The sequence below is a fragment of the Camelina sativa genome, chromosome 5, assembly GCF_000633955.1.
Source record: "Camelina sativa cultivar DH55 chromosome 5, Cs, whole genome shotgun sequence".
NCBI lineage: Eukaryota > Viridiplantae > Streptophyta > Magnoliopsida > Brassicales > Brassicaceae > Camelina > Camelina sativa.
The window spans coordinates 13,361,810-13,389,746 of NC_025689.1; the positions used below are offsets into that span (position 1 = coordinate 13,361,810).

Genomic DNA, 27,937 nt, shown 5'->3' on the forward strand with positions numbered 1-27,937 from the left:
TATTATGATCTTAAACATGTTCCCCCAATAACTAACTTTTTAACAAAAGATCTTAACTACTGATCTTATATTATTTTCATAATATATTTACTCTAAAAACACCCAAAATAGTTCCCCCTATAAAGATGCCCTTATAGGGAGAACATCCTTGGTGTTCTTAGCCCATTAAAATTAGGGAAAATGACACCCACACCCACTTTGGTTGTGAGTTGTGTCACCCACACCCACTTTCCACTCTCCCTATACTTTTCCAAGTTTTTTGCTTATGTGTCCACACATTTTGGATGATTTTGCCCCTCTCCTCTTTCTCTCCTTCTTTTCTCTCTTTTTCTCTTCTTTTTTGTTATTAACACTTTAACAAAGTAAAATATTTTTATTTGTTATAATAAAACAAATTTTCTATTCATTTATATAAAATATATTATGATTATATATTTTCTACATTTTAAGATACATATTGCTATATTTTTATGAATTTTTAGATTATACAGTATCCATCTGTCGTTGAACATTTGTTCAATTATAAGTGGATAATCAATTGCAGTATTGTTAATAGATAGTTACTTGTGTTTATTCATACAAAATATACATACATAAATTTGGTTAGATCTTTATCCATAGCATATTATCCATAACACAACATAGATCAAATAAGTACAAAACCCTTTAATTCTAAATTTTAAATCCTAGAACATAAACCCTTGAACCTAAAACCAAAACTATTCACTTTAAAAAACAAAGTTTAGTGGATAGAAAAACTATGGATAGGTCTCCATGAATTTACAAAGCATATCTAGACATTAAGCTGAAGAATAGCAGTTGAATGGTGGCTATGGATGTGATCATGTGGATATTTTTTTGTGGATACCAATGTAGACAGACCAAAGAATCATCATACAACATCCACACAATTAAATCCATAGACACCATGAGCTCCTTGCTTCATATTTTGTGTTGGTCCAGAAACATATACACTCATAAGTGGTTAATAAACAAAATAAAAATTAACAACATTGATTTATTTAGAACATTGAATATCAATCATGTGGATTAGTAGTTATGGATACTTATCTTATAATATCTTGCTCATTCTTTACATGAGCAGAAATTTGTCCAAGATAAATTAGCCACATAGATTTCTTTTAGCTAAATGTTTTTGTACTATTTTTCAGCTAGAAGTAGGTATATTAGAACTTAGAAGTGTCACTAGAAGCATACTACACAATAAACATGGTCATTATTAATCTCAAAGCCTATCCACCAAATTCTGACCACGTGGACAAGCAATCCAGATGAAATTTATTGACAAGTTTGTTGCATGTTCAAACATCACTATAGTTTAGCCACTTAGATGTCTTTTAGCCAAATGTTTTTGTACTATTTTTAAGCTAGAATTAGAGATATTAGAACTTAGAAGTGTCACTAGACGCATACTAAACAACAAACATGGTTATTATTAATCTCTAAGCCTATCCACCAAACTCTGACCACGTGGACAAGCAATCCAGATGAAATTTATTGACAAGTTTGTTGCATGTTCAAACATCACCATAGTTTAGGGTGGTTTAGGATTTAAGATTTAGGGTATAAGGTTGACGTTTTTGGGCTTATATGGATTTAGTGTCTATGTGGTGTTAGGATTTAAGATTTAGGGTATAAGGTTAACTTTTTTTGTTTGTCAACAACTAAAGTTACTAAACTTAAAATTTAGTAATGAAAATAAAAAATAAATGTTAAAGAAAAAAAAATATTAGAAAAGAAAGAGAAAAGTTAGAGAGAGAGATGAGAAGGAAAAAAAAAGTAGAAAGAAAATGTTAGTTTAGTTAGAGGGTGTAAGTTGTAATTTGACATAAGAAAAGTATAGGGATAGTAGAAAGTGGGTGTAAGTGTCAATACTTTAGGAGAAAGTGGGTGTGGGTGTCATTTTCCCTTAAAATTATAAATATAATAAATAGTGGCATAAGAACACCAAGATCAGTTCTACAAGAACTGATCTTGGTCCAGTTCTAAGCTGACGTGGCAAGCTGTGAATGGATATAATTTTTTGCAAACAATTTTTCACAAATTAAAAGAGGATTTGATTGAGAATATATGGAATAAATTTGAACATTAAACTATGTATTAATTAAATAAAATGTTTGTGTGCTTTAATTAAGTAATATGTTTGTTTTTTTTTATATCTTTAATGTTTTTGTTGTTTCATAAAAATTTGGTATTGTATTTTGAATTTTAGTAAAAGTTTTATAAGTTTCAAATTTAAATATTCTTTTATAAGTTTTTAAAATTGTAATATGTTTAAAAATATTATATTATTAAATCTTATGATCTTAAACATGTTCTCCCAATAACTAACTTTTTAACAAAAGATCTTAACTACTGATCTTACATTATTTTCATAANGCCTTCGAATACAAGGTTCCAGCGAGGAAGCTCGAGTATCCGCAGAAGGTTCAGCACCAATGNGCAGTTTTTTCGTCTACAGATTCAACCACTAAAGGCAAGTTATCTATACAAACAACAAATGTACTAAGACCATGTGCAACGGCGTACACTTGGGCTGTCCCCCGGGTTTTTATGTTTTTAAATAAATAAAAAAAGGCCCAATATCGAAGAAACAATTTTTAATTTGGGACGTTTTTCGTCCGTCTACTTGGACACGTGGTTTATTGTGATTGGTAGTAGAATTTGTCTAGGATTAACACAAACAATTTCGCAAGAGAAAGTTCTCGACTTCTCTCTTCTATCTCGACGGTGACCCATTCCCATAGTGTCGTTCTTCCTCTTTTCCACCGATTTCAAGCCAAATTTGTACCCTCTTAAAACCCTAAGTGATTGTCCCGTCTCCGTCTTCTTCTTCTTCTTCCTCTCTTTCACAACAGGTGCAGCTTTGAGTAACTCAGGTATTGATTGAATCTCTCTCTCTTTCCTTCACCATGAATGCTTCTTCAATATTCGTGTTTGGAGTACGTAGACAGAGTTTTGTGGTTTTGCTCTGTTTTTTTTTTATTAATCCTGGGAAAATTTTAAGTGAATGGATGCTAATTTTTGGTTAAGCAGAATCGTTGATTTGAACTGTTGTTGCGAATTTGGTATTGGATATATTCCAATTCAGATTAATTTTGACCTACGGGTTTGTGGGTTTTGTGTTTTGATATGTATGAGTTCAACCCTGATTGAAAAAATGTGTTCTTTATAATGTGAAATTCTGATTTTGGTTCATTCTCATTTGTGAATTATGAGTTAAAGTTTTGGTTTTTAGTACTGGCATAGTAATGCAATGGTGGTGAACTATTTAGCCAGTTCTATATCTGACATCTCCTTGGGTTTCAAATTGCAGGGCAGGAGAGCAGCTTGTGGGGATAGAGCAAGACCCTTCTAATTTTACGCCTTCGAATACAAGGTTCCAGCGAGGAAGCTCGAGTATCCGCAGAAGGTTCAGCACCAATGAATCTATTTCAACACCCCAACCTTCCATTGGTTTCTCTCAAGCAGCTACTCCTCTCCCGGAAGAAGATGAAACCATTGATGNTTATTAATCCTGGGAAAATTTTAAGTGAATGGATGCTAATTTTTGGTTAAGCAGAATCGTTGATTTGAACTGTTGTTGCGAATTTGGTATTGGATATATTCCAATTCAGATTAATTTTGACCTACGGGTTTGTGGGTTTTGTGTTTTGATATGTATGAGTTCAACCCTGATTGAAAAAATGTGTTCTTTATAATGTGAAATTCTGATTTTGGTTCATTCTCATTTGTGAATTATGAGTTAAAGTTTTGGTTTTTAGTACTGGCATAGTAATGCAATGGTGGTGAACTATTTAGCCAGTTCTATATCTGACATCTCCTTGGGTTTCAAATTGCAGGGCAGGAGAGCAGCTTGTGGGGATAGAGCAAGACCCTTCTAATTTTACGCCTTCGAATACAAGGTTCCAGCGAGGAAGCTCGAGTATCCGCAGAAGGTTCAGCACCAATGAATCTATTTCAACACCCCAACCTTCCATTGGTTTCTCTCAAGCAGCTACTCCTCTCCCGGAAGAAGATGAAACCATTGATGGTGACCTTTACCTTTTAGCAAAGTCCTACTTCGATTGTCGAGAGTACAGACGGGCTTCCCATGTGCTTCGTGATCAAACGAGCAAGAAATCGGTGTTCTTGCATTTCTATGCCCTTTATCTGGTATGTTCTGTGTCTCAGTCTCTTTCTTCTGATTTAGCTAGAGCTTCTATATCTGAAATAGAATGATGACTTGTTAGAAGGTGGCTTCAATGGCTTTTTGAGGGTTTTTTTAGCCTTCCAAATATATGCAATATGTGACATTAGTACATACTTACAGGATTGAGCCTCTGATTCACAATTCTGTTGATAATCGCTGTTCTGTTCTATTGGGTACAGGATAGAACTGTGTTCACAACAATGCTGTGATGGTGCTTCTCCGAGGTGTTAGAAGTCAGTTTACAGAGCTCTTATCTGGTTTGGGTGATCAAGACATGGCTCCTATTAGATTGGGTTTGTCTCACAGCCTTGCTAGATATAAGCTCAAGTTTAGTTCCGACAAGGTATTTTCTACTCCTGACAAATTATATTGTGTTGTAAAACACTTAGTGGACTCCATCGACCGGCCCATCTACCGTGTGTGTTATGTGTCTCGGCCTCTTAGGCCAATCGGTCCATTAGCTTAAGTCCTATGTCGGTCTAATGTAAACTCTATATATATATGTAACCTCATTCATTTTTTTATCAATAAGACAAGAGATTTACTCTCTAAATTCTCTAGTTTACAACACGTTATCAGCACGATAGACTCTCAAGTCCAGCTGAGTAAAACCCTATAAACCCTAGAACCGCCGCACATCCTTTGTTCGATTGAAACTCTCGGCGATTGCTCAAACCGCGTCTAAATTCGATCCGTGTTCGTGATCGACTCCTATTCATGATCGTTCAACCTTCGGCGATCAATTCCTTGTTCGTGATCCATCATCGTCTGCGGTTCGGTTTCTGTTCGAAGTTACTATCGGCGATAGGTCCTTACTCGAAGATACATTCGAGCTCGGTCCGAACGAGTTCTGATCGAGAGACTTGTCCGGATCCTGCTTGTGTTCGTGAACGAGTCCTGAAGCGGTACAAGGAGCGGTCCAAGATCCGTTCGTGATCGAGTCTTGTTGGAGTTTTGATCGAGGTTCGTGGTCCGGGGGAAGTTCTGTTCGAGAATCAAGCAAAGTTAAAACTGAGGTCTTTAGCTCCCGGTTCATATCCAGTCAGACCCTATTGGTGTTAAGGTAAACAAAATCGAAACCTCCTTAAAACCATATAATCAAATCTGAACCCTAAAACTATTGAATCCTAAAACATCCAAGTACACAGCAAACAAACTTTAAAGATCTTTAATCCTATAAAACCCTAAAACCTGTCGAAATATTAATCCAAACTGTTCTAGGCTATTTAAAACTTGGTCATTCATGCATCATAAGAAAATCGGATCATGTTAAGGTTGTTATAGAAACAATTATAACTCGAACACAATTATAGAATCGGATCATAAACTTATTCTTGTAAAATTTCGATTGCATGAATCCTAAAAGAAAAAAAAAATCGAACACATAGGTTTGTTCTTAGGATATTAAAACTTCCAAATTAAATCATAGTAATTTTCCTAAAATCTTGTGTTCTAGGATTGAATCCGATTAAGATTAAAACTTTTGTTAAGTTTCTATAAAATTAAAAACATGAATTCGGAAATTAAAATATTGGTTAGGATAAGTTCCTAATTAATTATAGTAATTATCTAAAACTCCTAAAACAATAATTACTAAATCCTAGAATGAACAGGAAAACTTAAGAAAAGGAAATCCTATCTAGTAAAAAGGAAATTATTGCATGCTAGTACCTATCTAGGTTTGTTGTCTTGCATGCATGAATTAAACCACAAAATTATAAGTATAACAAGGCATGTTTCGGTCTCAAATACCGCATGACCTAAGGCATTTATCATGCACACCAAAGCCGAAAATAATAAGAGATAAGGCAAGGCATGTTTTCGCATGACCTGTGAATAATTTAAAGGCATGGTAACGGGAGCTAATACCGCATGCTAATGATATGATAAGTTATGTAAATGTCAAAGATTAATATCAAAAGGGATCTATGCAAATGCATTGAGAATAATAATCGCACTGAAAAATATAGATATCAAATGATTATCTTGCTGAGAGCTTATAAAACCAGTACCTCACGATAGATAATCCTATTGACCTTTGGACAGAGCTTAAAAGCAAATACGGACACCAAAAGATGGTGCTCCTACCAAAGGCTCAATTCGATTGGAAAACCTAAGGAACCAGGACTTCAAATCCCTGGATGAGTATAACTCAGAGCTTTTAAGATTGTCTCAATCCTAAGGTTGTGTGGTACTAAGGTCATTGAGAAGGAATTGTTGGAGAAGACATTCTCGACATTTCACACAAGTAACCTTGTGCTCCAACAGCAATATCGCAAGAAAGGTTTTAAAACATATGCTGATTTAATCTCTTGTTTGCTACTTGCTGAGCAAAACAATGAATTATATACAGTGCTGTGAGGCCTCCTGGATATAACCCATTATCAGAAGCCCACAAATTTGACATGACTAAGATAGGGCGTAAAAAAAATCCCAAAGAGCCTAAAGAGTCTAACTATGTCCTTAGGGACAAGTATGTCTGGGGCCATGGAACAAGTGGACGTGGCAACTACCAAGGACACAAGAATGATGGTCAAGGCCGTGTAAACCAACTAGGCTTCGGCCATGGTCGAAAAAAGGGCCGCGGGTCATTTAAAACCGCAACATATGACCAAGTCCACTTATCATAGATATGGTATGAAGAACCATTGGATAAAGACATACATAACTACTAAACATCTAATTAATCTCTATCAAGAGAATTTGAAAAAGAATCCAGAAGCTAATTTAGTGCATCCCGATGGTGAAGAAGAACTTTGCCATGAGAATGATGACTAATTAGATTATGAGACTTCTGGTTGCCTAAATATTGCTTTGGTTTAATTTATATGTTTTATGACTTTGAATTTTATTGGATTATTATTTTGGTTTAAATTCATTGATTTATTTCCTTCATATATATATATATATATATATATATATATATATATATATATATAATCGATTGTATTATTAAAATCAAAACACAATTTTTTGTCCATATTGAAATGGCTAAGGACAAGAGAATAATTGTGGTGGATAGTGGATTAAACCACACAATTTTGAAGGTTAAGAGATATTTTGCATAATATCATAATGAAAATGCCAATTAGCAAATTAGCGGGTATAGCAAGCCTAGTTGATGGCTACGGCCAGACTTATATTTTATGGCACACATCTTGAACTAAGTGATGCCTTGTATACACCCAGCTCTAAGAAAAACTTATTGAGCTTTAAAGACTTTCTTTTGAATGGTCATTATGTTGAAATAAAGGGTTAAGGAAACAAAGAGTTTCTATATATTATTGAAATAGTATAAGGACATAAGAAAGTCCTAGAAACTATACCTGAACTAGCCACTGGTTTATACCAAGCTAAGATTATTATGATAAAGACTAATTTGGCAATGAATAAGATAATACACTTTATGGCATGACCGGACTGGCCATCCAGGTTCTAACGTGATGCGTAAATTGAATATGAATGGGCACACTCTTAAAGAGAGGAAAGTTATCCCTAAAACTCACGTGTGTAGCATGTACACAAGGGAAACTTATTATAAGGCCATCACCAAATTTTCCACTTATACGATTGGTGAATTTATATCCCAAGCATTTAATAATTATGGTATGTCCATGGGGGGATGTGTGGACCACCATGTGGCACATGTACATATAGAAAATGGATTGGATAAATCCTTCCTCAAATGTATATAATTAAATGCTCGACCATTACTCATGAAGTCGAAGCTTCTTGTGTCGGCTTGGGGACACATAGTATTACATGCAACAGAACTTATACGCATCAGGCCATCTAGTGAGAATAAATATTCCCAATTATTAACGGGTCATAAGCCAGACATATCCCATCTAAAATAATATTCGGGTGTGCCGTTTATATTGCATCCACATAGAGAACTAAGATGGGATCTCAAAAGAGAATGGGAATATATGTTGATATGAGTCTCCCACTATTATAAAGTATCTTGAGCCAACCACATGTGATTTATTTAAGGCCAGATATATGGAATGTAAGTTTACAGAATCCGAATTCCCTATGTTGGGTGGAGAGACTAGCAAGCTGGTCAAAGAATTAATATGGAATCAAATATCCTTAAATTGGCAAGATCCTCGGACTCTAGCATAAGATGCAGAGGTCCAAAGAATTATATATTTGCAAAAGCTAGCTAATAAATTGCCAGATTCCTTTTGACCCAAAGAGAATAAGAAAATCGTACATACCAGCTTGTAATGCACCAGTACGTATTGATGTTCAAGAGGGACACAATAAACAAGTTGCTACAGAAAGGTTCCAAAGATAAGAACCCTCGGAAAAGTAAAAGAGGTGCAAATCAGACCGAGGTTAAGGGAATTACAGAAAATACTAACATAGCCGCGGCAAGACCTAAGGTACCAAAATGAGGTTTGGGATGCTGAACCTCAAGGACCTAAAGGTATTGATAATAATGAGCTCTCAATAAATTATATCATGTCTGGAATATAATGGAACCGCAAAGATGTCGACATTAAATGAAATATTATGCATACAAGGTAGCACTTGAGATAAATGAGGATCTAGAGCCCACGTCTATATTAGAGTGCACTCAAAGCAAATATTGGTTAAAATAGAAAGAAGCTATTAACGTGGAGCTTAACTCTTAGAAGAAGAGAAGTGTGTTTGGTTCGATCTTAAGGAAACACTTGATATAAAGCCAGTTGGACATAAGCGGGTCTTTGTAAGAAAGAGAAATGAGAGTAATGAAATCGTGAGATATAAGGCACGGCTTGTAGCACAATGATTCTCTCAAAGACCAAGAATAAATTATGAGGAGACTTACTCCCCTGTGATGGATGCAACGACTTTAGATATTTAATAAAGTCTCGCTATAAGAGAAAAGAAACTGGATTTGTGGTTAATATATGTTGTAACCACATACTTATATGGTCCACTAGATAATGAAATTTATATGAGATTACGAGAGGGTATAGAGCTCAATTATAAGAGTGGTTCTCGAGAAAATACTGCATAAGGCTAGACAAATCCCTTACTGGACTGAAACAAAATGGGTGTATATGGTACAATAGATTAAGTAAGTACCTAGACAAATAGGGCTATAAAATGATCCCATCAGTCCATGTATTTATAAAGAAGTTTGCAAATAAAGGGTTTGTAATCATAGCAGTCCATGTATGGATGATTTAAACATCCTTGGAACCCCTGGTTAAATCGCCCAAACAAGTAGAATAGTTAAAGAAAGAATTTGAAATGAAAGACCTAGGCAAAAGAGAGAGAATAAATTTTGTTTGGGATTACAGCTTGAGTACATTGATGATGAAAACCTTGTGCATCAAATGGCATATACAGAAAGGTACTCAAGAGATTTAATATGGACCAGGCTCACCCATTGACCAGCCCAATGGTTGTTAGAAGCTTTGACTTGGATAAAAAATCCATTTGGTCCAAAGAAGGACAATGAGAAGATTCTCAGTCCTAAAATGCCATACCTCAGTGCTATAGGAGTGTTAATGTTCTTGGCTAGCCACACTAGACCAGACTTATGTTTTGCCGTGAACCTCCTTGCAAGATTTAGTTCTTGTTCGACCCAAAGGCACTGGAGTGGAATTAAGTATTTATTACATTACCTACAAGGAACTAAATATTTAGGTTTATATTATACTAACTATAACAAAGATGTTTTAGTTGGTTTTTCTGATGCAGGTTATAACAAAGAAAGTTTAGTGTGTTTGGTTAATATTGATGATAAGGAGCCAACAGTACTATATGAGGACAATACTGCCAGCATCGCACAGCTCAAGGAAGGTTACATCAAGGGAGATCGGACGAAGCACATACTGCCAAAGTTCTTCTTCACACATGAACTACAAAAGGCCGGAGAAGTTCAAGTGGTGCAAGTTCAATCATGCGACAACTCAGCCGATCTCTTCACCAAAGCATTACCGACAACAACATTCAGGAAGCTCACGCACCATATTGGAATGTGGAGGCTCAAGGACTTAGAGTGATGCTTGAAATAGGGGGAGCAATGTGTGCTGTACTCTTTTTCCTTCACCAAGGTTTTGTCCCAATGGGTTTTTCTCGTAAGGTTTTAATGAGGCAGCATCCCCTAAGCACATTACGTCGATCCCATCCAGCATAGGCACGGTCATATCGTCCAAGGGGGAGTGTTGTAAAACACTTAGTGGACTCCATCGACCGGCCCATCTACCGTGTGTGTTATGTGTCTCGGCCTCTTAGGCCCATCAGTCCATTAGCTTAAGTCCTATGTCGGTCTAATGTAAACTCTATATATATGTAACCTCGTTCATTCTATTATCAATAAGACAAGAGATTTACTTCCTAAATTTTCTAGTTTACAACATATTGGTGTTTTTATGTGGTGACGTGTAAAGTGTATGAATTTGTTAATGGATTCAAAGCTAACCTGTGGTGAATTATGGAACTTCTCTATCAAACTACTGTTTGATTGTCCAATTAACGTATCCTGTGTTTGTCTTTGCTTCTCTTGCATCTCTTAACGGTTTAGTTTTTGTCAGGTGGACACCATGATTATCCAAGCTATCGGTCTGCTCGATGATCTTGACAAAGAGCTAAACACGTATGCGATGAGGGTTAGAGAATGTTACGGATGGCATTTTCCCGAGCTTGCTAAGATCATCTCAGACAATATCCTATATGCAAAATCTGTTAAATTGATGGGCAACCGGATTAATGCTGCTAAGCTTGACTTCTCTGAGGTAAGTTTCATATTGTATACTGTGTAAATAGAACTCCATTAACCAAAAACGCCTTGATTAATGATACTATATTCTCCTGTTTCTGGTTTCATTGCAGATCCTATCTAAGGAAATTGAGGCAGATCTGAAGGAAGCAGCTGTGATATCCATGGGAACAAAAGTCAGTGACCTTGACTTGCTGCATATCCGGGAACTCTTTGACCAGGTTCTTTCTCTGTCTGAGTACAGAGCTCAGCTATACGATTATCTGAAGAGCAGAATGAACACTGTTGCTCCCAATCTAACTGCCCTGGTTGGAGAACTAGTTGGTGCTCGTCTAATTTCTCATGGAACTAGTTGGTGCTCCCAATCTGTTTTTAATGTCTTATTTGTATGTTTTTGTTTTTCAACTTTTTGTAACTTTGTAATTTTTAAATGTTTTCAATGTTAATGTTATATGTTTTATTTTTATTAAATTTTTACTGTGAATTTACTTTTTAATTTAAATAATTAATGTTTAAACTTTCAAACTATTATTATTTTATTTAGGGGACCAAATACAAATAGACACCAATGTTCATACTAAAAATAAGAACCTTTCAAAATAATACTATTAAATTTGGGGGACCAAAAATCAGGGGACACCAATGTCCATGCTCTAAGGAGGACGAAGAAGAAGAAGCAAGAAAAAGAGGTCTAGAGGATATGAACTTATCCATATAACACATTATTGAAATAGCAGAACATAAACTGCTATCCAAACATAAATATCTATTATTGCGGGACATAAAATAGCGCACCAGCAAACGCTAATATTGCATTTTCATGTAGTGATTATAGCTACGTACTTGCATCGCAAAATTAGTAGCTTCAAATCTAACGTTGTTTGATTTGGTAAAGATGGAGAAAAAAGAGAAGAGATTCGTCGAAGAAAAAGAGGAAATCAGACCAAAGTTAAACAAGAAAAAAAATAGAAAGAAGGAGAAGAAGAGGAAGAGATACGGAGAAACTATACAAAAAGGCCGGTCCGACCGTGAAAACATTGGAAGAAAGCTAGTTTGGTTTGGTTAGTTTGTTTTTCTTCAATTAACTGTTCGCTTTGCCCGAATCAAACCAAATATTTCGGGTACCCGAACTTACAAAACTATTGATCGGTTTAGCGGTAATAACTGAAGCAAAACCGAAATGATCATAACCTGGTTCAGTTTAATTAATTCGGTTCAAAGATATCAGTTTAGTTATTTATGACAGGCTTATGAAATACCAGAACAATTAAGATTTTGACTTTATTAGTTTTTAATTATATACTTTTAAGAAATTAAAATAATGCTGACTTCAGATATGGGGTTTTTCAGTTAAACAAGGATAACTGCAAATACATGTTCCAGCACCACCGTCGCGGTCACATCTGCTAAGTGTATCTTGTCCAAATTTAGACTTGCATGCCCCACTGCAGTCTGTTATAACACCGCACGAGCCAAGAACTGCCATGCATCCCATATTCTGTTCAACTATAACCAACAAAACGATCTATATTTAGATAACAAAATATCAGTAGAACTTAGGAGAAATAGTTATATCAAACTACAACACTTCAAAAGAGCCGAAGCTAAAAAGTATAGTAGATCATATGTGAAATGGTTTTGAAGTAACCTTGAGATAAAGAAATCATAAGAAAGAACTAACTATAACCCTGGAGCATTATATATTTATATATGTCAATGAAGAAAGCCCAATTTTATTTTACTTTTGTAAAAATATCAAAATATTTCATAAATATACCTAAGGCGAACATAACAAGGAAGATGATGGGAAGAACAAATGAAGAAGATGTCTTGGCCATAGCTGATTTTTTTTCTTTGTTATATAAAATCAGTTACCAATAGAGTAGTTTAATTTGATGAATCTGAAAAACTGGAAGACTTCTCAAAGGTTATTTATAGAATTGTTAGGTTCAAAGGAATCTAGAAAAGAGGATCTGGCATCATCAATTATCTTATACAATATATATCAGTTATAAACCGACGCAAAACTAGGTAAAGAGAACAAAGAAAAAAAGTTTAGAGTCTTAATCAGACATAAGTATAAAGTATATAACATTAGATTCTGCGTCAACATAGATTTTAATTTGCATTAGATTAGCCTTCGAGTGGATGAACTAAATATTTACATTAACTTGTTGGAAAAGTGACTTTTTGTATTTTTGGCAGCAATTAAGAAGTTCTAATTCTGTGGCAGCACTTTAATTTAGGTGCATTTACGAGAGAATCTTTGATTATTTACATCACTCCAATGTAATTAATTAACACTTTTGTTTTTGAAAAAGACACATCTTTACACATTTCGTTAATCACTAAGAAAACTAGGGGTGGGCAAAAAAGCCGTAATCCAAAAAACCGAACAGAACCAAACCGAAATAAATAGTTTGGTTTGGTTACAATTTAGTCTAAAAATCTATTTGGTTGTTATATATATTAACCAAATAGTTTATGTTTGGTTTGGTTAAAAACAGTAAAACCAAAATGATTTTTTGGTTTGTATTTGGAATATCTATGTATATTGATTTTATATGTGTACTTTATATTATATTTAATAATATCTTTACGATTTTTTAATTGTTTTTATAATTATTTGAATTATTTTTCTTGAGTATTTACTTGGAAGTTTTGGGTTTCCAGAACCATATTTAGATTCTATTATTTGAAATTATTTATAACTTATTGAAAGATATATTATTTCTGTTTTTTGTTTATTTTATGCAACAAATTTAACTTTTTTTGTTGTTGTAAAATATATAATAATCTAATAAAACCGTAACCAAATCGAACCGAGATACATATGGTTTTATATGGTTTTATTTTTAATAAAACCGATAAATCGTAAAACCGTAAAAACCGAACCGTAACCAAACCAAAATATACATATGGTTTCAATTTTATAAAACCAAAAAAACTGAACCGAAACCAAACGCTCACCCCTAAAGAAAACCTAGACCTTTGAACGCTTCAACACCCTCCTAAATCTCAACCATCTCTCTGTAAAAAAAAAGACTCTTTCTCAGCTTTCGTATTAGTTTTTCTAAATCTACGACAGATCCATCCATATTGTCCTAATCTATCATTCACACCCAATAATACAACAGATCTTTCACGGTTTCTTGTACTGCAAGCAACAAGTTTTGGCGTTTGGAGGTGAGATTTGGTTAATTAATGCATGAGAAAACCAAAAAGGAGAGGAGGAACGATGGCCATGGAGAAGTCTAGCTCAAAGTACAGAACCCAGTTCTGGTACGTTGCAATGGCCTCTTTCCTCCTCTGGCTTGTCTTGCTTTACCTTTTCAGTTCTTCCGCAAAAACCGTTCATAACCACGAGAGATTGTTCCGGCAAGAAAACATCATCGATCTCCCTGTCGAAAACGTCCCACAGAACAACGAATCCGATGAAGCTCCTGTCGTTGTCTCCGAGGAAATTTCCGTCGACAACAGCTCTCTTCCTGTTTCCGTCGATTTGTCTTCGGTTGATCAGATGTCAGAAGACAAAAAGGTTGTGGCTGATCTTGTTGAAGAACTCGAGAAAGAAAGGGTTGAGAATGAGAAGAAGCGAGTTGAGATCGAGAAGAAGCGAGTTGATTCCGGTATAATAAGTGGACGGTCATCGAGGGCAAGGAGAGGACATCGAGAGTCACGAAAGGCAAGATCTTCGGGTAGAGTGGAGGCAGATAAGAAAAGGGTTCGTCGTAATGATGATGAAGAGACCAAGGTGGAGAATAGTGATCAAGAGAATCATCAATCGTCCGACAAAGAACCAAACTTTTTCGAGTCTAAGAACTACGTGGAACCAAAGAAAGAGCAAGTTGATGATAATGAGGAAGATTCCGAGAACAAGAAAGGCAAGGAATTGGAGAATGACGGATCTGATGATGATCTCCAAGGTGATAACACCTCTGAAGAAGTATCACAACCAAAAACTCAGAGAAAAAACGCGTCCAATAACATTACTTCCAAGGCCAAAACAAGAGTAGACTCCAAGAGAAACCAACCTAAGAAAGACCAGAAAGTTACGTTACGGCCAATAGAAACAAGACGTAACGATCCATGTAAAGGAAAATACGTGTATATGCACGAGGTGCCATCTTTGTTTAACGAAGAGCTTCTCAAGAATTGCTGGACACTGAGCAGGTGGACTGATATGTGCGAGTTAACGTCTAACTTCGGTTTAGGCCCTCGTCTACCAAACGTGGAGGGAGTTTCTGGTTGGTATGCCACAAACCAATTCACGTTGGAAGTGATATTCCACAACAGGATGAAGCAGTACAAGTGCTTGACCAAAGACTCGTCTCTGGCTTCCGCGGTGTTTGTTCCTTACTATGCGGGCCTAGACTTGATGCGGTTTTTGTGGGGACCGTTCCCTTCCATGAGAGATGCTGCGGCGCTTGATCTGATGAAGTGGCTGAGGGAGAGTCGGGAATGGAAGAGGATGAACGGAAGAGACCATTTCATGGTGGCTGGTCGCACCACTTGGGACTTCATGCGTACACCTGAGAATGAATCCGACTGGGGCAATAGGTACACACCACCATCCTATTTGTTAAACTAATGTCAAATGAATAGTATAGTTATTAAGCATGGGAAACACAAGAGATGAATAATTGTTGTAGTTAGTTTTATACTATAGTGCAATAGTGAAAACTTGAGTAGTTATGTGCATGATAAAATAGTTTTAAATGATCATATATATAATTCATAGTATAAGTTGAAACATAATATAGAATGAAACAAGTTTTCTCATTGGTGTTTCTATCTACCTAGCCAGGTTAATGATCTTACCGGAAGTAAGAAACATGACGATGTTACTAATAGAATCAAGCCCATGGAACTACCACGGGTTCGCTGTTCCTTACCCGACATATTTCCACCCTTCAACCTACGCAGAGATCATCCAATGGCAGATGCGAATGAGAAGAATAAATCGCCGTTACCTATTCTCCTTTGTCGGTGCTCCACGTCCAAACCTCGGTGACAGCATAAGAACCGAGATCATGGACCAATGCAAAGCTTCCAAAAGAAAATGCAAGCTTCTTGAATGCGTCTCTGGTTCACAAAAATGCTACAAACCCGACCAAATCATGAAGTTCTTCTTGAGCTCAACGTTCTGTCTACAACCACCGGGTGACTCATACACACGCCGCTCCACGTTCGACTCCATCTTAGCAGGTTGCATACCGGTTTTCTTCCATCCCGGATCAGCTTATGCGCAATACATTTGGCATTTACCGAAAGATATCGGGAAATATTCTGTTTTCATACCGGAGAAAAACGTGAAAGAAGGTAAAGTGAGTATAGAGAATGTTTTGAGTAGGATCCCAAGGACGAGAGTTTTTGCGATGAGAGAACAAGTGATAAGGCTGATACCGAGGCTAATGTATTTTAATCCGTCGAGCAAGAGTGAAGATACGGGAAGGTTTGAAGATGCATTTGATGTTGCCGTGGAAGGAGTGTTGCAAAGAGTTGAGGGGTTAAGGAAGAGGATTGAGGAAGGGAAGGAGAAGATTCTTGATTTCCCGGAGAAGTATTCTTGGAAATATAATGTGTTTGGGAATGTTGAGAAGCATGAGTGGGATTCTTACTTCGATAGGCTATGATTCATATGTTTTTTTTTTTAATTTATTGGGAGAGAAGTGAATGTAGGACATGTAGTTGTGATTGTGTTGGTAGAAAGAAGTCACGAGGATTTTATTTTCACAAATTGGTTTTGTTTGAAATTTAAAGATTATGTTGCTATTGACCAAATTTTGGACAAAATTGTATTGTATAACTAACTCCATGGCAAAACCACAAGTTAATGGTGTATTTTTAGGTGGTTTTAAAAGTTTGCTTAGTATCATAAGTGCATAAATTATTAATTTATGGAGGTTTTATTGTAACTTGTAATATTTCAGCTTATGAATCTCAGTTAATCCCAAGTATTATTTCGTGATGTTCTTTATATGAGCCTCTTCAAACATGACTTATTGCTATTGATTCCATGATCCCTATAGGACACCACCAGCAAGAATTAATTATTGGTGACACAGAGAGATCGGTAAACAGCAGTAGCCACAAATACAATTCTCAATCAACAAGGTCAAATTGTAATATGTGTTTATGTAGATATTGGTCAAGATTATTTTGTTGAACATCTAATCAACGTAGCGTCTGTAGTCCAACGGTTAGGATAATTGCCTTCCAAGCAATAGACCCGGGTTCGACTCCCGGCAGACGCATTATTTTGTGGTTTACCTATAATTTTTTTCCCAATGCATATTATCAAGGATCATCTAGAAGTTGTTCACTATCAGTGAGGATTTTTATTCAAAATTTTGGAGAAACTCAATTAGTTTTAGAAACACATCCTTGCATAATACTATCAGTCTTATTACACAAAATGAGAACATAAAACTTAACAGAAACAAATGGAAACCACAAAAAATACGAAAAATCTACCAATGCTAGTTCCCATCTTCAGAAAAACAAAAGCATGAAGTGCACAGCCTATATCGGAGAAACCATGAAAAGGTACGTTCTGCTAAACTTCTTCGGAGCAGCAGCTCAAGCACAAGACAGTGAGTCTTTCTATCAGAAGCTAGACAGGCTATACACCAGGATCCACGCTAGCTGAAACGTAATCCATCGCAACCAAATCACTTTCCAAGATTGTATGAAAAAAAGCGAGGGATCATTTTAGTTAGAGAATTGCAGACATAGAGAATGGGAGAGATACACACCAGGAATAAGCTTAGAGAAGCAAATAGACCATCCTGGAGCAGAGCTGCATGACCACCAAAGTCTTCTTCATCAATCTTTAGAATCAACGCATAGTAACCGTATACTATGCCCGAGGAGATTGCCAGAAATCTGCCAAAATGTTATGATCAATGATGTTACTTGTTTAAGACAAATTATCTCAACACAAACGGCCTGCTATGTCGTGTGATTGTAATAGAAAAACCAAACTCATTAAATGTCACCGGAAACACTAGTAGATAAAATTTAGCTCAATAGTAAAGACCCTTAACTAATCAATGCATAAAACAGAACATTGGTGTTTTGATGGTAAATTTTAGCTCTGTTTCACTGTTATGACCTTTAAGAGTTTTCCGATCAGCAATATGAACAAAGCCAAGGAAACCAAATGATATAGACTATATCATATAGTGGCCAAATTGATTCAATTTCATGCATTAAGCACAAAAGATTTCTATAAACTCTAGCTCGAGTTTAGGCAGGAGATTTTTAACTCTTTCTAAGTCATACTGTAAGAAAACAACTTACAGAAGTAGCCATATGCCTCCAACCAAAGGAATCGCACCCCAAACCAATCCACAGAGTAATCCAACCACTTGCCTTATCCAATGCAATACATCTCCCAGTTGATCCTATCCCAAACACAACAACCAAAAAATTAACAAAAACAGCTTGAAACAAAGCATCAACCAACACACATCATCGATTTGCTATACAGAGAATATTCCAAAAAACAATCAGAATCAGAACCCAATAAGGAAACATATTCATTCCTTTTCTTTTTCCATAACAAGTTCTTATAGTACGAGATGGGCTAAAAGAGCAGTATTAAGGCACACAGGAGAAAACAAGAACAACTTCACACCTCAACTACTACAACACAAGTAAAAATTTCAACTTTAGAGCTCTCAATTTGCTACAACTAATTGTACACACAGAGAAGAAAGAGATCAACTTTAGAGCTCAACTGCTACAACGAAGTAAGCCCATATGAGAAAGAGATCAACCTTAAAGCTCTCAATTGCTACAAATTCACTATGTACCAAAACGAACTCAAAAGTTAAACAGATTCTGCGATCGGTTCAATAGACCTATAAAATAAATCAAGAAAAGACTATACCTTGTCCCATGAAGCTTCAGAATCAAACAATTTGGCGAATTTGAAAGAACCCAAGTGACCGTTTTGGTGATAAATCTGTTCATGCTGCTCTTGATGATTCGACTTTGAAGCTTTCCCTTCTTTCATATTTCTTTTTTGGATCCGATTCAAAAAAACCGACCCAGTTCACAAGATCAGATTTTTAGTTCTAAAACTCAAAACTCTCCTCAGATTCTAGGGTTCTTCTTGCTTCTTACTGGGTGGTTTTGATTTCTAAGTTTCTTGTATGAGTTCTGAATTCTCTGATTCAGATCTCATCACTGGAAAAAAAACAATTTTTTATTTTTTATAAATTTATCCAGTTTCTGTGCCACGCACGTGACAATAATGGAGCTGTAAAAAACAAAATTTAATACTAGCAAAAAAAAGAAAAGAAAACATTTTGCCCTTTTGGAGTTTTGTTGTCTTTACAAATTTGGAATACATAGACACAAACATGAAACATCTAAGCAAATAAAATCAGAGCACTTTGTTCTGTTAGCGTGCAATAGGGGTAACTTCGGTTCCGAAGTTTATAGTCAAGTCTGAGTTCTTTGAGTCACCATCATCTTGATGAATCTGTCCTGTTCTTGACTTCTCAGAGATCAAACACTCTTTAAGTATGTTAACTACTTTGGACATGGTTGGTCTATCTGATGAAGAGTGACTCACGCAAGACATTGCTAGTTCAAGTATCCTCCATACTGTGTTTGAGTCGTAATCTCCAGCAAGGTTTGGGTCGACTATTTTTTCGATGTCTCCCCTGCTTATAAGAATCTTTACCCATTCTGCTATATGAGCTTTTTCTCTTGTTAGCTCAATCACGGCTCGGTTTGTGATGATTTCTAGTAGTACTATGCCGAAACTGTAGACATCACTCTTCTCGTTTAACCAATTTGTTAGGTAATATCTGCAAAAAGTTAAAGTTTATGGATCTTAGTGACGGAGAAAAATTGAAATGACTCTATATAGTTGTCGTCTATGAACTAGATAACTCACTCTGGATCAAGATATCCGGGTGTACCCGCAACAACTGTTGCCACTTGAGTCTCAGCTCCTACCGCAAATGATCTTGAAAGTCCAAAATCCGCGAGTTTGGCCTCAAAACGATCATCTAATAGTATATTCGTACTTTTGACATCTCTATGAACCATTGGCGGCTCACACCCAACATGCAAGTATTCTAAACCTATGGACAAAAAGTCATATCCATGTTGAGTGATTATTGTATGGTAGACCAAAAAGGAATTGGAAAGTATAAGTTTCATAATGTCTTTGCAAATTGCAATATTATGAAGTAAGCTAGAACTAACCTTGAGCCGCCTCAATTGCAATTTTTAGTCTACTAGCCCATTTCAAAGTAGGTCCAGAAGATTCTCCTGTAAATGAAAATGCTAAATCCTTTCAAGTTAGTTAAAGACAGAAAAGTTATTGATTCAATGATAAAAATACAGACATGTCTTGTATTAATTGTTTACCTGATAAATGTTGTTTAAGGTCTCCATTAGCCATGTACTCATAGATAAGTGCTAAATGTCCTCCTTCATCACAGTAGCCAACAAGGCTTACCAAGTTTATGTGATGAACTCTTAGAAGAAGCTCCACCTTTTTTTGGTTCATTTCATATATATGAATCTCTCAATAACACATTGAAACCAGATTTTACAATATTCAAACAAGTGTAAGAATGTAAGTATGTAACATGCATACCTCTGCCTTAAATTCTTTATAGCCTTGAACTGATGATTCGGAGAGAACTTTAACAGCTACTGGTTCAGTATCACTCAAAGAACCGTGATAGACAACGCCAAAACCTCCTTCCCCAAGAACTCTTTTGAAGTTTTCCGTAAGCTCTACCACTTCCGAGTAAGTAAACTTTTTCTTTTTCGCAAAGATTGATGACTTTCTTGGTAACTCTCTTGTAGCAGCTGTATAGAGAAAAATCATAAGCAATGCCATTATTAATTTATTATATATACCACGAAACTTACTAGAGTATTATATTGGTGAAGCTATTTATCTATATACCTTTTGATAAGTGCTTTCTCTTTCTCAAAATAATAATGAGAGCCAATAAGGCGATAACAGCCGTCACTGAAACAACCGATGCCAAAACCGGCACTAGGATTTTCTTGTTCTTGCATGAGTCGGAGAGACATAGATTTGGGTTTCCTTGAACACTAAAGAACAAGAATGGTACTGAACACGCAAATTCATCAGGAACCAAAAAAAACGGTTAGGGAGAAGAAACTTACACCAATTTTAGCCCTTTCTTTTCTCTATCACGAAGGGCTTGAGGAATTGAACCGGTTAAGCTGTTCCAACCCAAGTTTCTGTCAAAAGTCAAAACAGAGAAGAACATTATTATATACACATCATTCGTATATTTGATGAAAATGCATATGTTCATTGACTGTTCACCAAGAAATAAACTCACATGATCAACAATGATTCCATGTTGGCTAAAAATTCAGGCACTCCTCCACTTAGATTGTTGTTTGATAAGTCCCTAACAGTCGATTAAGATAAACAATGAAGAAGCAATCAAAGAGCTTATAACAAAATAAATGCAGTTTTTAAGAATATTGTTATCTCACAGTTCTTGTAGTTGGGTTAGATTTTGTATGCTAGGTGTTATAGCCCCATGTAGTCCACTTGATGATAGGTCTCTGGTTATAAAAACAGAACACACACATTTTTAGAGATCTAAACACAATTTTTTTAAATGAAATCTGTAAATAAATAATCTTACAAGGAAATGATTCTTGGTGGAATAGAAGCATTTGTGTAGCTGCAATTTATACCCTCCCATTTGAACAATCTAGGAACGCATGGATCTCCTTGCCAGTCGATTTTACTCAATTCATAAGTAGCTCGAATATTTTGGACCGCAGCAACTAACAAGAAAACCAAAATTATTATAAAAAAAAAAACATATTTATACTAGTGAATGATTGACTAACCATCCTCAGGATTAGTTTCTGCATCTGGGAACTCAATAATCTGATAAGTTTCTATAGCATTGACCATTGGTGGGAGAGTTGAGCTCTTAGTCTTAACAAGCTCCACTGTACATTGCATAAACCTACATTTCATAGGTGATGTGTTGTATAGAGTTTCTAGCTGTAACTTTGGAGGGCGATAAGCTGCGTTTGTAATGTTTCTGTCGTTTTCTTTCCATATAATGTCGAACTCTCTTGTGTCATTTTCTCTAAGTGTTTGAATTTCAGCAAAATGAAGGTATATGAAAGCTTGATCCTCGCGGTTATTGACATACCAGTCGAAAGATAACGTCTCAGTCACGTTTTTGTTAATGACTGCCTTTGAAATCACTTCTTGTGGTAGCTCATAAGGAGATGAGGAGTTTACGTTGAGACTTGTGTTTACGAAATTAAACCCAAAAGAAAGACTTACGGGCTTCCATTCACGATCATATATATCTGAAGGATACCTGAAACAGTAAACAAGAACTGTTAAAAGCCAGTTGCCCCCTTTTACAAGCTTCTGTTACTTGTAACGTAAGAAATTTTAAATTACCGAATCGATGGACCGAACAAATCGCTAGCATAATAGCGTTTTACGAGCTTCAAGGAACCATTTGTAGTGATGTAAGTGTCATCTCTCAAAGGTCTTAGTTCCAAAGCTGAAATGATTGGTGTAGTCTTCCCTGTTTTAACAAGACAAATCTGCAAAGAGCTCGACTTTGCGATGTGTATGATCTCTTCTTTCCGAGAAAGTATAGAGATTTTTAAATCAACTGTTGTCCATATGTTAGGACCAAGATACATATCAAATATAGGGCCACTGTTGAGCCCGTCGTAGTTTCCATAGAGGAAGAGAGCTTTGATAAGATATTTTTTGCCTGAAGTGACTTGTAGATCATAGCAGTTTCGTATACCGTCTGGAAAATATCTAAGAACTGTGTATGGCTTATAGGCTTCTTCCCAAACCTTTTGGACCCTACCACTTTTACCACCTTGGGTGAAGTTGGCGTCTGATGTGTATGTTAACGTGGTTAATGGTTCGGTATAAGGAGATGCCGCGGGGTGTAAACCGCAATCTAAGTTGATGAATTCTGGTAAGAGGCGACAAAGGGATCATGTCAAATATATAGAAAAACAAAAAAGAATAATAGATGTGTTTTAAAAGTGTTTGTAAGAGTGTACCTTTTGGATCAGGCTGAGCTTGAATTAGATGTGTGGTAGTGGCAAAAGCCACAATGATCAGAGCTAGCAAAAGTTCTTGTAAACTCTTCATTTTCTGAGGAGTTTATGACAAGAAAACAGATATCGCCTGTCTGATATATTCCTTGTCCATGTTTAAAGTTAAGGATTAAGGTTGATCGTTGACTTTTGACTTGTGATTATGATATTGTTGACAGAACATAAAAAACTGGGATAATTGGTCACCATGATCACGACGTGTTTACAACTTTTATTCCTCTATGGGTTATTAAATTTGTGGCAACTTTATGATTGATTGAAGTGGACAGAAAGAACAAGATTAAATTGGAACACCAATGATAATACGTTGCTTACTTCAATGGCCAACATCTTATTTTGAAAACAAACAAGATTTGCAGATATGTATTTTTATATATCGTGATGCAGATCAAGAATAAAATAGCAACTCCAAAAAACAAAGGTGAAGCGTATAGAAATGGAGTATTTGGTACCTAAATATTCGTAAAACATACTCTTTCATCATTAATTATACAGAAAATTTCAGCATGTGTTAGGTTAATGTTGGAAGTTAAGTTTTCATTTCCATAAAAACCTGAACATAAAAATAAAATACCTAATTGTTTGTTAAAGGAAAAACTCCAAAAAATACCCAATATTAAAAAAGAAAACCATTACACCAAAATAAAAACCAAAACACCAAAATAGTGTTTTAGGTGGCAATGTAACCGTTTAGCTTCTGGCCCATATTTAAATTACATTGTCTGTTGACTTTATTTTTCTCAAAATTTTGATACAGAAATAGTTACATGAAGATGTTAATATTCTTATTAATTAGAGGTTACCGTGCATGAGGGGTCACTTCAGCCGTGAAACTGGTGCTCAGTTCAATGGAACTTTTTGAGTCTATATCTGATCTTCCTTCTTTCTTTGAGTTCTCATAAATGAGACATTCTTTAAGTTCACTTATAACCTGAGACATGTTTGGTCTTCCCCCGGAAGAGGGGTTCACGCATGACATAGCTAGCTCAAGAGCCTTCCAAACAGAACTTGAGTCATAAGCCCCCCATTCAAGTTTGGATCCATAATGCTTGTGATATCTCCCTTAGTAAGCATCAACCCCACCCATTCTGCTATATGAGGCTTATCACGGACTTGTTGAATCACAGGCTGGTTTGTGATAATCTCTAACATGACAATCCCCAAGCTGTATACATCACTTTTCTCAGTCAACCAATTTGTTCGATAATACCTGCATAAACAAGCCACATATTATTTATCATAATCCTTAAGGAAGGAATACAATTTTTGTTTGGAAAATTCAAATTTTCTTACTCAGGATCAAGATATCCAGGAGTGCCAGCAACATTTGTCGACACGTGAGATTCAACTCCAATTTGAAAAGATTTGGAAAGTCCAAAATCAGCTAGTTTTGCATGTAAATGCTTAGGCATGGGCATAAAAACCTTACCCCAATACCCAACCCAGAATCCAACCCGAAAAACCAGGTTCGGGTTAGGCACGGGTTTGCCTATAAAACTCTATTGGGTTCTATTTTCTAATACCTGTGCTTTGGGTTAGGATCGGGCAATACCCAATACCCGTTTGGGTACCCATTAAACCGAACATATAAACATATTTATAATATTTATCATTAATATAATGCAATTATCCCAAAATTATAATCATAATTTTGAATATTTCATTTAGTTTTATACCTAGATATCAAAAATAATTAAAATATCTAAAATATTTTGTCACATAAGTCAAAATTTAACTAAACTATTTAAATTTAATTATATTTTTTCGGTTACTCAGTAGTTCGGGTACTAATCGGGGTCTAAAATTTGTAACCCAAACCGACCCGAACCCGATAGTACCTAAACTGACCCAAACCCAACCCATATATCTAAAAATACCCAATGGATTCTATTTTTCTAAATCTGTTTACCCGAATCCAAATGGATAATACCCGAACCCGAATGTCCAGCCCTAGAAATGCTTATCCAAAAGTATATTCGTCGTTTTAACATCTCTGTGGATCATTGGGGGTTCGCATCCAATGTGTAAGTACTCTAATCCTGTTTGAACAATATCCAGTCATGTGTTATACTTGAAGCAAATGCAATAAATTTTTGTCTGAAATATACATAATTTATTTTTTTTATTTATTATTATTTTTTTTTTTGTGGAGTTACTTGGGAGTATCACATACCTTGTGCAGTCTCCATAGCGATTCCAAGCCTACTCGCCCAATTTAAAGAAGCGGAACTAGACTCTCCTTATTTTCCACGATATAAATGCCAAATTCTACTTAAGATTTTCGAGTGTTATATGAAAATATGTAGGGAACAACATGATCTAATCGGGGATCACTGTCTTTACTCTTTAGTATAATTTCTTTTTGGTTGAATTCATATTTTACCTGAAAGATGTTGTTTTAAGTCCCCGTTAGCCGCATACTCATAGACAAGGGCCAAGTTGTCTTCATTATTACAATATCCAACAAGATTTACTAAATTTGTATGGTGAACTCTCAAAAGCAGCTCTACCTGATCAACCATGTAGCAACATTTATCATGCTTAATTTTTTAGGAACAATGTAAAAACACATGTAGTGTTCGTATTTGTTAAAAGAAAGCTACCTCTGCCTTAAATTGCTTATAGCCTTGAGTTGATGAATGAGATAGAACTTTAATAGCTACTTGTTCTGCTGTATCATTCAAATAACCATGATACACACAATTCCAAACCCTCCTTCTCCTATCACTCTTTCAAAGTTATTCGTCACTGCTTCGACTTCCGAATATGTAAACCTTCTCTTTTTGGTTAATATTGTTGATTTTGTAATTGGTGATCTATGACGAACTGTATTGGAAAAATTAAATACAATAACGGCTAAATATCATTATATAGGTGTTGATGAATGTCTTAGCTTGTTGGTACCTTTCGACGTCTTTTTCCTTTTGTAAATGAATAAAATAAATATCCCCACCATAAGAAGGAGCACTGCAGCAACTGATGCAACAGCGGGTATAAGAAATTTCGTGTTGCTGCTTTTGCATTTATCAGCTAGACAAAGCTTTGGGTTTCCTTGAATACTACGTACAAAGCACAAGTGAAAAGTTAAAAGTGATGGGATGGATGACGGGATGTAAACGTGAAAAGTGAAAAACTTACTTTAGCTTAAGCCCTTTATTTTCTTTATCACGAAGGGCTTGAGGAATCAGACCTTTTAGATTGTTCCAACTTAAGTTTCTATCGAGGTAGATATAAAGTCCATATGTAAACCAAATTCTTACATGGTCCACAATGATTTCATGTTGGCTAGAAACGCAGGTATTTCTCCAGATAAACTGTTACTTGATAAGTCCCTAAGTAATCAAAGTTCATATGATAACAACATTCTATTTTTTGCAGACACAAAAGAAAAGAAAAATAAAACTTTATTATTAGTATACAATATGCAATTATTTTTATCTATGGTGTAGGGACAACAAATAAGGTCGAATTACCAAAGATTTACTACAAAAATACACTACCACTAGATTAGGACCCGCGGTACACCACGGGCAAAATTATTTATAACTAAAATATTTAAATTATAAGTTGTATTTGTTGATTAAATATGTTATAATTATATAATAATTTTTAAATAAACCATATAATACCGCAATATAATTTATTTTTTACATAATATTTATTTAATCAATTTAATTAGATATGTCTATTCTCTGATACCGACAATATTAACAAAATAATGAAATGATGTGTTACTCCTGTAACACCGAATTAATGATATTCCTTTTAATTTATATAAATATCAATAAAACCCGTCCCGCTATATACCTTGTCTCGAGATATTTTAACTCATACTATATCATTTAATTTTGAATATTTATTTTGTATCTACGGTATAATATTTATCATATTGAACTTTTAAAAAGTTTTAAATATTTTTCATATTTAACCTTTTAAAAATCTTTAAAATAAAGAACTGAAATAAACCAAATAAAAGTTTTTAAAGTTTGAAAGCCTGATAAATCAAGCTTTTTACTCTCATTTATATTCGGAAACATTTTGGTCTCTTTTATAGTATGACTCTGAACCATTGTCTAATTTTTTTAGGAGATGTGGGATATTGTACCCATATTTTTATTCATCTATTGAGTAATATATGTCCGTTTTTAAAATTTTTATTACATCATATACATGAAAAAATCACAATTTTAATTAACTAAATGTATTATAGAATAATTCAAGATAATTTAAATATAAATTCAAATAAAAATGAAAGAGAATCATATATTTATGTTTGAATGAGGTAGAAAGATTTCCTTATTTTTTTAAATTTTACCTATAATTAATTTTGAAGTTTTGGTAACTAATATTAAAGTCAATGCATTAAATGTAAAAACTTTCCAAGAAGTATTTTTGAGCAAAAATTGCTGCAAAAATACTAGTATAGATTGTTAAACTTAGCATACAAAACCAGTGCCATACTAATGACAAGAATGTCCTTTTGTATTTTTAATGCAATTTTTTCGACTAAACATCCTTTTTATTTTAATCTATATTGTTTTAGCTTATTAATTAGAAAGATAAATTTATTTTCATAGTATAGTAGAAATAGTTTTCTTAATTTTTGTAGAACATGTCAAATAACATTTTTTGTGAAACGGGGTATTAAGGAAGGAGACTACATTTTTTTAAGTTGGGTTAAGAAAATTACAGTTTTTGAAGCTGGGTTAAGTTTTGAAAGGCAGGCGCTATATATGATCCCTTTTAACCCCTGGTCTGATAAGTCTCTGTTTAAAAATAGAATATACGTCAAGAGACATTGATTTTAGCTGAAAAGGCTAATCAGAGAAATTGATCGTACAGTTGACAAAAAAAAAAAAAAAAAAATT

The 27,937-nt window shown here is 35.1% G+C and overlaps 4 protein-coding genes, 1 non-coding gene and 1 pseudogene across 6 annotated transcripts; 2 read left to right on the top strand and 4 right to left on the bottom strand.

Annotated features, from left to right (window-relative positions):
- Positions 12,188-12,911, bottom strand: LOC109132966 (defensin-like protein 171). Its single transcript, XM_019245468.1, has 2 exons — positions 12,709-12,911; positions 12,188-12,437 (listed from the first exon to the last, which is right to left on the bottom strand). The coding sequence occupies exons 1-2, from the start codon at positions 12,767-12,769 to the stop codon at positions 12,262-12,264; spliced, it is 237 nt and encodes a 78-aa protein (XP_019101013.1). The 5' UTR covers positions 12,770-12,911; the 3' UTR covers positions 12,188-12,261.
- Positions 13,953-16,621, top strand: LOC104786794 (probable xyloglucan galactosyltransferase GT11). The gene is made up of 2 exons (XM_010512245.2): positions 13,953-15,491; positions 15,739-16,621. Exons 1-2 carry the CDS (start codon positions 14,140-14,142, stop codon positions 16,565-16,567), a joined length of 2,181 nt encoding a protein of 726 aa, XP_010510547.1. The 5' UTR covers positions 13,953-14,139; the 3' UTR covers positions 16,568-16,621.
- On the top strand, positions 17,117-17,188 carry TRNAG-UCC. Its single transcript has one exon. It is a non-coding gene; the product is annotated as a tRNA-Gly (tRNA).
- Positions 17,258-19,138, bottom strand: LOC104786795 (uncharacterized protein C20orf24 homolog). Its single transcript, XM_010512246.1, has 4 exons — positions 18,829-19,138; positions 18,237-18,340; positions 17,690-17,819; positions 17,258-17,579 (listed from the first exon to the last, which is right to left on the bottom strand). Exons 1-4 carry the CDS (start codon positions 18,952-18,954, stop codon positions 17,541-17,543), a joined length of 399 nt encoding a protein of 132 aa, XP_010510548.1. The 5' UTR covers positions 18,955-19,138; the 3' UTR covers positions 17,258-17,540.
- Positions 19,236-23,103, bottom strand: LOC104786796 (probable LRR receptor-like serine/threonine-protein kinase At2g28960). 2 transcript variants are annotated; one of them, XM_010512247.1, is made up of 13 exons: positions 23,013-23,103; positions 22,384-22,921; positions 21,810-22,297; positions 21,599-21,743; positions 21,444-21,515; positions 21,284-21,355; positions 21,102-21,179; positions 20,875-21,026; positions 20,557-20,774; positions 20,325-20,451; positions 20,160-20,225; positions 19,846-20,035; positions 19,236-19,756 (listed from the first exon to the last, which is right to left on the bottom strand). In XM_010512247.1, exons 1-13 carry the CDS (start codon positions 23,101-23,103, stop codon positions 19,345-19,347), a joined length of 2,649 nt encoding a protein of 882 aa, XP_010510549.1. In that variant the 3' UTR covers positions 19,236-19,344. The 2 variants fall into 2 exon arrangements, with proteins under 2 accessions (XP_010510549.1, XP_019101008.1); XM_019245463.1 differs by lacking the exon at positions 23,013-23,103 and having other exon boundaries at positions 20,160-20,240; positions 22,384-22,718.
- Positions 23,869-27,937, bottom strand: part of LOC104789228 — a 9,480-nt pseudogene continuing 5,411 nt past the window's right edge.

Bases quoted from the DNA above. Each gene is read 5' to 3' on its own strand.
- LOC104786796 (XM_010512247.1), bottom strand. From the start codon at position 23,103: ATGAAGAGTTTACAAGAACTTTTGCTAGCTCTGATCATTGTGGCTTTT. The intron at 21,516-21,598 runs GTAAGATTATTT...TTTTATAACCAG, and splicing joins CCACCAAGAATCATTTCCTT to AGACCTATCATCAAGTGGAC. The intron at 20,036-20,159 runs GTTAGTTCTAGC...TTTTGTCCATAG, and splicing joins TGCAATTGAGGCGGCTCAAG to GTTTAGAATACTTGCATGTT.
- LOC104786795 (XM_010512246.1), bottom strand. From the start codon at position 18,954: ATGAAAGAAGGGAAAGCTTCAAAGTCGAATCATCAAGAGCAGCATGAA. The intron at 18,341-18,828 runs GTATAGTCTTTT...TGTTTGGGATAG, and splicing joins CTGAAGCTTCATGGGACAAG to GATCAACTGGGAGATGTATT. The intron at 17,820-18,236 runs GTAAGTTGTTTT...ACATTTTGGCAG, and splicing joins GGAGGCATATGGCTACTTCT to ATTTCTGGCAATCTCCTCGG.
- LOC104786794 (XM_010512245.2), top strand. From the start codon at position 14,140: ATGAGAAAACCAAAAAGGAGAGGAGGAACGATGGCCATGGAGAAGTCT. The intron at 15,492-15,738 runs GTACACACCACC...CTACCTAGCCAG, and splicing joins GAATCCGACTGGGGCAATAG to GTTAATGATCTTACCGGAAG.
- LOC109132966 (XM_019245468.1), bottom strand. From the start codon at position 12,769: ATGGCCAAGACATCTTCTTCATTTGTTCTTCCCATCATCTTCCTTGTT. The intron at 12,438-12,708 runs GTATATTTATGA...TGTTGGTTATAG, and splicing joins CCTTGTTATGTTCGCCTTAG to TTGAACAGAATATGGGATGC.